Source organism: Octopus bimaculoides, chromosome 13 (assembly GCF_001194135.2).
Source record: "Octopus bimaculoides isolate UCB-OBI-ISO-001 chromosome 13, ASM119413v2, whole genome shotgun sequence".
NCBI classification, from domain to species: Eukaryota; Metazoa; Mollusca; class Cephalopoda; order Octopoda; family Octopodidae; genus Octopus; species Octopus bimaculoides.
The window spans coordinates 63,654,351-63,664,948 of NC_068993.1; the positions used below are offsets into that span (position 1 = coordinate 63,654,351).

Below are 10,598 nucleotides of genomic sequence, written 5' to 3' on the forward strand. Positions count from 1 at the left end.
GGTGCATCTCATGTGCCACCCGCACAAGAACCAGTCCAGGGGCACTGGCAACGATCTTACTTGGCTTGCCGGGTCTTCTCACGCACAGCCCATTTCCAAAGGTCTCGGTCCGTAGTCATCGCCTCGGTGAGGCCCAATGTACGAAGGTCTTGCCTCACCACCTCAGCCCAGGTCTTCCTGGGCCTACCTCTTCCACGGGTTCCCTCAACTGTTAGGGTGTGGCACTTTTTCACGCAGCTATATATATAAGTGGTTTTGGGGAAAAGGTTTTGGTTTAAAATTGAGAGAACTTTACCAAATATGACAAGTGTAAAAAGCCCCAGAGAATACAACAGCCAGAATGTAATGATAGCCAGCAAGATGAGAGGAAGAGCACTTTGTATACATCAAGACATAGCTGTGATCATTCTTTTGCTCAGCAATCCAGACAATGCTTAATTGCACGAGTAATAGAAAAATAAAGAGAAATAGCACAAATGTAAATAAAATGGCATCTGTGTGTTTGTGTTAAATATGCATTTTGCTCTCACACCGGGTCATTGTCTTAGTTTCCAATCACAATCCCAGATCAAGTTACTTAGCAAACAAGTAAACTCTGGAATTCTATGTAGCAGCACGTTTCCAGAAGCTTCTTATAAATAGACTTTTTGGAGGACACCAACGAGAAACTCTGTACGGAAATGTATCAGAGCTGCTGCAGTTCTTCTCAGGATTAGTGTCAGCTGCTGTCTGCAAAATGGTTTTGGTTTATTTTAGCAATTAGCACCAGTAACGAGGAAAGAGTTTGAAATATATAGGTGCAGATGTGACTGTGTGGTAAGAGGCTTGCTTCCCAACCACATAGTTCTGGGTTCAGTCCCACTGCATGACACCTTGGGCATGTGTCTTCTGTTATAGCCTCAGTCATGGTCGAACATATGGGGTCATGATTGGTCATTAATTTCCAGAAAAATTTTTATTTCTTTATCCTTTGAAGAGAGCAGAGATTGAAAGAGAAGAGAAAGTGAAAAGGCAACATTTGCTTTGAAGTGACAGCAGAAAGTGAAGGATGTATGGATGTGTGTGAGAGAGATGTGTGTTGTCGTGTATGTATTTGTTTGCATGTAAGTGGCACACACACACACGCACACATCTTTCATATACACGTACATAAATACATGTGCATACATTTTTTTTGTGTGTATGTATGTGGGAGAAAGAGTGAGTGTATTTCTTTATGACATATACAGAAATGGAGGTCTTTTAATGAAACCGTTTTGGTTGTGGCTTATTTTAATACCATATTTATGTGTACAGTTTCATAAATGTTTGTCCGAGTAGAATTCTATGCATGCGTTAAACATTGGACGAAAGTGAAACATAGAAGCAAATCGAAATATTGCCTGAAAATGATCTGAAAATTGTGTGACGCAACTTCATATCAGAGGGTTATTTTAGTAGTAAACAAGAGATGTTGTGCCAAAAACTGTTTATTTGGTTGCCGAAAGATTACTGAATCTCTTGATACTCCACACGTCAAAATCAGCAACTCACTTTTTGAATGCTTAAAGAACATACACACACACACACACACACACACACACATACAAACTCTCGTTATGATATATATATATATATATATATATGTAAAGCACCCACTACACTCTCTGAGTGGTTGGCGTTAGGAAGGGCATCCAGCTGTAGAAACTCTGCCAAATTAGACTGGAGCCTGGTGTTGCCATCCGGTTTCACCAGTCCTCAGTCAAATCGTCCAACCCATGCTAGCATGGAAAGCGGATGTTAAACGATGATGATGATGATGATGATATATATATATAATGTATATATAGATTGAGAGAGGTGGGGGCTGTAAATAAAAGACATTAAATGGGATATTTAATTTTCCAGCCAGCTAGTTTACAAAATGACATTAGTTTTGTGACTTGGGAGTTACTGTAATAACTTTTTCTTTTTTAGTAACTATTGCTTCTAGTTTTAATAATAATAATAATAACAACAACAACAACACTATTGCCATCCCATTTCCTTCCAACTTAGTCTGCCCCAGTTATTACTGACCTTCACCTTTTTGCATTTAGTTATAGAACAAAGGACTCTAATACAAATATGTGTCTGTCTCTCTGTCTCTTTATCACTCTGTCTATCTCTGTCTATTTCTCTCTCTCTCTCTGTCTATCTATCTTTGTCTCTTTATCACTCTGTCTGTCTTTCTATACATCTCTATTTGTCTCTCTATCACTCTCTCTCTTGCTCTCTGTCTTTCCATATATACCTCTCTCTCTTTCTCTCCATCTGTCCAGTCATAGCTTCAGCTCTACACACACATATGGCCATATGAACATGTGTATGCATGTGTGTGTGTGTGTGTATGGCTTCCTTTCCTCATTCCAGCCTTGTTGCACTCTGGCCTTTGGACATGTGGTCAAGTGACTTGCATTTCAACTGTTTGGCTTTGGGGTTCAGTCCTACTGCAGGCTGCCTTGGCCAAATGTGTTCTTCTGTAGCCCATGGCTAACCAAAGCTCACTGCATGGGTTTGAGAGATGGAAACTGAAAGAAGCCTGTTATGTGTGTAAAGTGTATGTTCATTTGAAAACATTCAGTCATACCCAGGTGTAGGTATTCACAAAAATGTTTCTAAGAAACAAATTGTTAAGCGATAAATTGTCTAGGCATGGCTGTGTGATAAAACCACATGGTTCCAGGTTCAGTCCCGCTACATAGCACCTTGGGCTGACCAAAGCCTTGTGAGTGGATTTGGTGAACAGAAACTGAAAAATCCCACCGTGTGTGTGTGTGTGTGTGTGTGTACATGTTTGTCCTTCACCACCACCACCGCTTGACAACTGGTGTTGGCTGTGTTTACGTCCCTTCAACTTAGCGGTTTGGCAAAAGAAACCAATAGAGTAAGTACCCGTCTTAGAAAAGACAAAGTCAAGTGCTGAAGTTGATTGGTTTTGACTAAAAGTTCCCCAAGGCTATGCTGCAGCATGGGCTGCAGTCCAATGACTGAAACAAGTGGCAAGACGTTGATAGGAACGGCAAGTGTCTGGTTGGTCTGGCTGTGCCATCTCTGTACTCTTAGGAAACACTTAATCACATTCTCAATATTAATTTCAATGACAAGGAATAATTGCGGAAAATGTAAAATGCAGAAAATCAACCATTGATAAGTGCTTTCTTTTTTTTTTTTTTTTCTTTTCTTGTTTTTAATCAGAGGTAACCAATTAAGTAACATTTAATGCTGGAATAAAATTACAAATCTCATTTTATTTCAATTATTAACAAACCTACAATGGATCAACTTTAAAGTAATGATCCTGATGATGATGATGATGATGTTATTTTTGAAATTTTTTTCATTCTCTGTTTGTATTGTTTGTTTTCTGTTTTTGTTTTCAAATGAATTTGAATTATTAATCGCATGTCTAGAGAATCCTCTTTGCATCGCATGGATACCTAATATTTTTTATCAGCTCATTCATATTCCTTTTGTTTTCCATTGTTGTTGTTGTTATTTTTATTATTATCATAATAATAATTATTATTATTGTTGTTATTATTATTATTATTATTATTATTATTATTATTATTTTTATTAATTTTATTAATTTTTTTTTTGTGGTGTCTGCAACATTTTTGCTCATAAGTTTTGTTTTATTTTAACCATTTTCTAAAGATTTCTATTCAAAGTGCCTTGATGCCTTGATGTGTGTCTGTCACTTCAGCAGCTACGACACAATTGTTGCTGCTTGGTTCCATTATAGTTTTTTTGTCCTTTATGCAAGAATTTGTGATTTATGTTGCAACATTTGCCCATTTTTTTAAAAATATTAAGAAAGTATTGCAAAAAGTCAGGAAAGTGAAATGCCTCCCCACCTTTAGAACAAGTCACTCCCAGTGTTGTAAAACAATATCAACAACAACAACAACAACAACAACAATTAAACAAAATAAATTAAAACAATAACAATGAAAACAAAGGCAGCAGCAACTGAGAATGAAGATGAGAAAACTAAAATAAGATTGTTCATTCAACACACCTCCACACCTCAGTGCCACCTTCACCACCATCACCACCATCTAACCTCAACACAAAAATGAAGACACTACAATATCTATGTCTTGAAGATACCAACTGGATTTCCTGGATGTGTCACTGTCGATAGGGACAATTGCATTGAGTCACCCTGATCTGTCAACCAGTGGCTATGGATAGCATAGGATGTCTGCAATTTAAAATCGTCAGAGCTAATCAGACCCTAAATTCGTGATCTGTTATGGTCGACCTCGATAGGGTCTGTGGGCAGGGACCTGGAATCTGAATGAGTTGCTCCTGGTGCACCAGGCTTACAGAGGCCGGATTAGCGAACAAGTGGAGCAGGCATTGACAGGGGCACTCATTAACAACAAGTGGTGGTATGCTGTCACTAAAAAAAGAGTGATTCAGTCAGGATGCTGTGATAGAAGGAATTAGATTAGGGAAAGAGAGAGAGAGTTAGAAAGTTGGAGATGCTTAAGAAATGCATTGCAACTAACAGACTTGCAGTGAAATTGGTGTTTGACCAGTTCTTCAACGAAGGCTTCATTGTCAGAGCTAAGGCTCTAACATAGAAGGAAACAAAAACTGTCTGATGAACCCAAGTGGCAAAGCTACAATTTGGTTTTTCACTGATTATGGTGGGTACGTGTTACTCAAACTCAAGTAGCTGTGTGTTCAACTGTTTGGGACAAATGGCTGGCTTGATTGCAGAATGCGCTTCAGTGCCTACCTTGATGGCCTACGACAGCTTTGGATGAGAGAGGCAGTGTAGCCTGAAGTTATGTCCCTTTACACGCCACTACCAAGTGTGTATGCAGTTATGTCCCTTTACATAAGTTCTAATGAAGCTGCGGTTGATTTGGTCTCAATTCATAAAATCGTTAATGTCAAAGGAAATCCGGTATTTGGCTTCTTACATTCTGAGTTCAAATCCGTCCGAGGTCAACTCTTGAGATTGCCGGTGAGAGTGTCACGATGCTGCAAGAGAAAGACGTCACAGGGCAGCGTCTACCTCAGTCCAGGCAACACCGCTCTGACATCTGTGGCTGCCTGTCTGCTTCCAGCTTTGGACTGTGGCGTACAAAAAGAAGATTGACTTGGTGCAACAGATGAACTGGTGGGAGAGGCTGGAAGAACTGAGACTCTACTCCTGAGAGAGAAGATGCCAAAAATATTTTATATGGAAGATCCTGGAAGGTCTGGCACCCAACTTTGGAATTGAAAGTTACACCAACCACTAAACTAGATATGTCATTGTGTAGTACTAAAGAACTATATGTTCCACTTGAGAAAGTTCCATGTATGTGCGCGCGCACACACACACACACACACACACACACATGAATGTTTTGTGTGTCAGTTGTTTGTAGAGATCATTACATACATTTACTTCAAATGTAATTTGTATGAAAGAATTTTATTGTTTTCTGAATGTATTTGTATTTTGCCAGTTATATTCATCTCTGTTTGTGGACCATTTTTGACTTTCGAACTAATCATTGAGTTTGTACTGATTATAATCTGTTTAACGAGTTCTGTGTTTGGCCTTTGTAAATCTACTCTTGTTGAAGTTCACATCACAACATATACACCATTGTCTCACACATACATAATTATACTAATATCATATATTGTTGTTTGTTTATATTATGGTATAAGAAACAGAAAAGTGCTTGGTAGAGCTTTATATTAGAAGCATACAAACTCTTGTCATGTATGTTTGCCCTGTGTAGGGTAAACGGGGTTATTGTGAACAATAAACTCATTCTACTTGAACCACTTGTCAAAATCACCTCCAAATCACCACCAACTGCTTTAAACAAAGAAAGACACATTGACACACAGTAGCTTGGGAATATGTGAAAGATAGGAAGAAAGTCTTTGATCATATTCTGATTCAAGGTTGGCTTTGAACCAAAACAGCAACAATTAGGGTACATTCTGGAATCTGGATGAGGTTTCACTCTTATAACAAAGCATTGGCCACTTCTGTTTTCAGAAATCTGATTCTGGTTACCTTATGTATGGCAAACATCTATACACATAGACTCACACACATTCAGGCATACACGTTATATGTATGCTTGAATGCATACAAAGTCTTCTTTTTATTTAGTTTGTGATCTAAAAATATGCAAGAGTCCATTACAAACAAGTATTAGAAGCTAATGTCTGAAATGTGTTTATACACGTGCTGAATAAACAGAGATTACATTTCCTGTCCAAAGTAGGCTTTTTCCAGTCACTGGACACATTAGTGAATGGAAAAGAAAGAGACGAATGTTACCTGTGTTAGTGGTCACTGCATTGTTAGATAATTAGTGGCCTGTTCGTCACTCGTAGTCTTTTCTGTCTCTCTCTTAATGATGTATGCAGTTCCCAAAGAAAGAAATAAAGAAAAAAAAAGGGGGGGGGTTGCTTGAACGGAATCATGATCCAGCAATGTAATCTCTGTTTACACTGTTTTGTTCCAGTTGAAACCATTTAAATTCAAAGGTTTTTTTTTTATTTTGTGTATTTTTGCCCTAAATTAATTTTAGCCTTCAACTGCATATTCTGTAATTGAGCCCTGAATGTTTTTGCATTTGCAGCATTATATCCATGGTAGCAGCCAGGGCCAGTTTGTAGTGGAAACTTACTTAGTTATGTGCCTGAGTATCCTTTTAAGCAACTCTCCTCATCGCTCACTCCTTCTTCACATTCTCACACTCTCTCTTTCTCCTTCTAATTGCTCTCTATTATTTCAGTCTTTTTTTCTTTTTTATATAATATTTATGCTTTTCTTTTCTTTTTTTTCTCTTCCATTCCACTCTGTGACGTACAAAAGCTCTTATTTCTTTCATCCTTCACAGGTTTTTTTGCTGGAATTCACTGCACCATTTTGTTTTCTCCAGTTGAAATGTTTTCTATGCCACTGCAATATATATATATATATATATATATACACACACACACATATATATATATATATATATACACACACACATATATATAAAAACAGATTTACTTTCTACTCCCCCCCCCCTTCTGGCAGTCGGCTGGCAGAATCATCTGAGCAGTATTTGTTCCAGCTCTTTATGTTCTGAGTTCAAATTCTGCTGTCAGCTTGACAACTTTACCCTTCATCTCTCAATAAAATAAAGTACCTGTTGAGTACTGGAGTTGGTCTTGGCTAAAGCCCCCCCCCCCCCCCGCTCAAAATTGCATGTCTTGTACCTAAATCAGAAACCATTTTTATTGTTGTTCTTGAATAAGAAATGTTTATTATTTAATACTTGTTCATTATCGGCAACAAAAGCGGAAAAAATGTTGTACGACTGTTATTGTGTTATCGAATATAATCAATGATATCTTTTATCAGGTGAGTACACTCACCTGAGCTGTAATTAATTATTTTCTTTTCATTGTTTTACTTTCATGCTTTCCTGAGTTGAACGATTTTGTTGTAGCAATTTACTTTTACAGCTGCTGGGACACAGGATGGGGTGGGATTTTATTATCTCTAACGACTCAGCTATGAAGCAGGGAATGAAACCTGTTGGTCGTCAGTTAGTCACATAAATCTGAGTAATTAAAGAAGAAAAAACAAAACAAAAGAAGAAAGAATTCTGCATCGAACAAAACTACTTTACATCAATGAAACCCTTTGTCCATGGTGGTGAGACAATTCATTAGCCATTAGTTTGTCAAAAGACAATTTATTGTCGGCATCCGACCTAGAATGTCTTCAGGTTCTTTTATTCTCTTGTTCTGGTTTCACTTTGTATTCTTTTAATTGTTTGCCTTTTATGGAAGGATGAGACTCTTTCCAGAATTCCTTTCCGTAACCTTTCCTTCTTTACATTACTCAACACATCCAGACACGAAGAGATTTATCCACAATTTTCAGTCTGCCAATGTATCAGAGAACCAGTTGTGTTGATTCTTTCTTTGTTCGTTCACTTAGCATCTGTTTCACATGCTTGTATGGGTCAGATGAGAATTGATTTGAGGTAAGAAAATGTGACTGGGTGACCTTCCTGCTGCCAACCCTCACCTGTTTTCCAGAGAAACGGTTTTTATATTTCAAAGGTCTTTGGGAGTGTAGAGCAACCAATCATAAGGGCAACAAAGAATGTCAACATTACCACTGTTTCACTGAAATGCTGACAAGTGCAATATCAACATACATGCACAGCTGCATGCACACATGAGCTGAATGCAGCTTTCTTTGTTTCCCAAAACACTTTGCCTTAGGTTCTGCACTGTGGGACTGAACCCAACGCTGCATGCTTATGAAATGAACTTCCGGATGACAAAGTTATGGTTCCCGAGTTCAGGTCCTGCTTGGGTGAATTTTCCTTTAATACACCTTGGGTTAATAGTACCAGACAAATACTGAGGTTTATGTAATCAACTGTTCTCCTGAAATTAATGAACTTTTAACCAATGCTAGACGAGACCATCATGAGTATTATTTTTTGGTTAAGTATTTCTATCTGAGCATCAGCCAAAGGGGCGGCCCCTCACGTTTGAGCGCTGGATTAGCTGTTTCGCTATGTCTAGTTTAGTACTCAAAAGATTTTAAGTAAAATCTCACTGAGTTAGAGATTTGGTTCTTAAAAATAGTTTCATAGATTGTGCAACAAGTTTTCTTTAATTTTACTTTGAATATAAATTTAATTTTGAAGGAAATCCTAATTTTAATTAAAAAAAAAAAACGAACGAGAACATTTTTTTTTTTTGTTTCTATATTTAATTAAATGTAAATGTGGTGTATACCACTGAAAGGAAACCCTATTAATATAACATCCCAGAATCCGTAAGATTCTGAGATGAGTCAGTGAACCAGTTTTGGTCTCTAAGTTGTTACACATTTCATTCAAAATGCTTGTGTTCTTTGGGAATGGACATAATGTCTCTACTTAACCAAAGTAAAAGTTCCAACCGTATGAGAGAAAAAAAAAAATGCTTGTTTTCGTTTGTTTGTTGCTAATGTTAAAATAATAAAAAAAAAAGCATTATTGTATTAATAACATTAAATTTGTAAGGTTTTAAAAACATGAAATTATTATTTTTGATGTTGTAAAAAAAATATTCAAACGTAATCACTAAAGTTTCTTTCTTTAATTTAATTTTCAACATAACTCTTTGAGTTAATTAAACCTTTTATGTTTTACCCACTTCCACCCCCACCCCAACTTCATTTCAAAGCTATTTTGCTAAATTGCCTTTAAAAAAAAAAAAATACAAAGAATTCTGGTGAAAAAGAATTGATTGATTATTTTATGTTTTGCCAACTAGTATTGATTTTTGTGTTTGTTTTGTGTTTCTGGAACAGGAAAGACTATTGGAGTGTTAATAGCATCGTGGCCATCACTGCCCATCATATATAAACAGCCAGCTGTGTGTGTGTGTGTGTTTCTGCTTCCTCTCACCAATGCCTAGTTTTTACCACTTACGAAGCCTGTTATTCTTTTCAGTAATTTCCAGAGTCGACCCTGGTTGAAGCCATTCTTGTGTGATTTTGTTTCTGTAACGATATATGCCTGTTTATCTGATGGAGTGTCTCGTTATATAAATATATATGTATATCTCCACCACTTTGTAGTAGCAATTCTCTCCTAAGCAGCCAGCGATGATGATGATTCTTGCTCTTAGCAGCGGCCCCTTGGTTTCTCTTGATCGTTCCTTCTTTTAACTGACATGAGCTGTAAGCAAAAGCCATCCTGTGTAGCATGTGAAGAATTTTGTCATCTTTTACCACAAAATGGATTTGATGTTCAACATGTCATTTGGCTGTTATCATCATCTCCATCATTATCTCATCTCTCACGAATTTTGAATCAAATGACGTTTAAAAAATGTGGCTTATTATTGTGCAAGCAAATTATATTCCAACAGCATTCAATTTTTCAGGTTAGTCTGGCAGTTAATTTTTTGAGAGATTATAACAGCTCCAGAGTTTTGAAATTTTCTCCCTTGTTTGGCATGAAAATGGAAGATAAGTTATTAAATGCTCAAATAATTGAAAAACTCAGACATCACATAGAGTTTTGGTATCCATATCACTAGTCTTTCTACATTTTCTTTTACAAACTGATTTTATTGGGTAGAGCGTGCATGTTTTACTTTTGTAGAATTAGCATGCATTATCTTTTGATCATGTGGAATGGTTCTTAGCTCCTAATTAAATAGCTGAATGTATTTCATTGAAAACTAGTTTGCTATCTGTTCTTATTTACACTGAAAACTGTTTTTACTTCTTTCGAAGACATTTTTTTTGTGTCCTGACCAACATATTGACTCACCTGGAATTTTGATTGTTTTCCTTTTCTTATTTTTATATTTTCATTAACTTAATTCCAATTTGTTCATAGAGTATGAAATCTTTTAGTCTTTCTTCCAACTCACTCATTTCCACATTTGACTGATTTCCTTCTTTTTTGTTTTTTTCTTTCATAATTTTCTCCATTCTTTTTATTGTTCTTTCTACCATTATCGTTTCAGACATTTCAGCTGAAATCTTTATTGTCTAATTTAAGAAATTATCTACACTCAGAGACATTTTGTGAAAA

General features: G+C 36.7%; 1 protein-coding gene across 2 annotated transcripts in view; it reads left to right on the forward strand.

The window, feature by feature from the left end:
- The window catches only part of LOC106867772 (tumor suppressor candidate 3), a 50,830-nt gene that overhangs the window by 29,376 nt on the left and 10,856 nt on the right, over positions 1 to 10,598 (forward strand). Inside the window, exon 8 of one of the 2 annotated variants that reach the window (XM_014912751.2) lies at positions 6,633 to 6,696. The exons of the other annotated variant lie outside the window; for it this stretch is intronic. Within the exon in view, the coding sequence (XP_014768237.1) occupies positions 6,633 to 6,696 (64 nt within the window). The remainder of the gene's footprint in view (positions 1 to 6,632; positions 6,697 to 10,598) is intronic. 2 annotated transcript variants of the gene reach the window in all.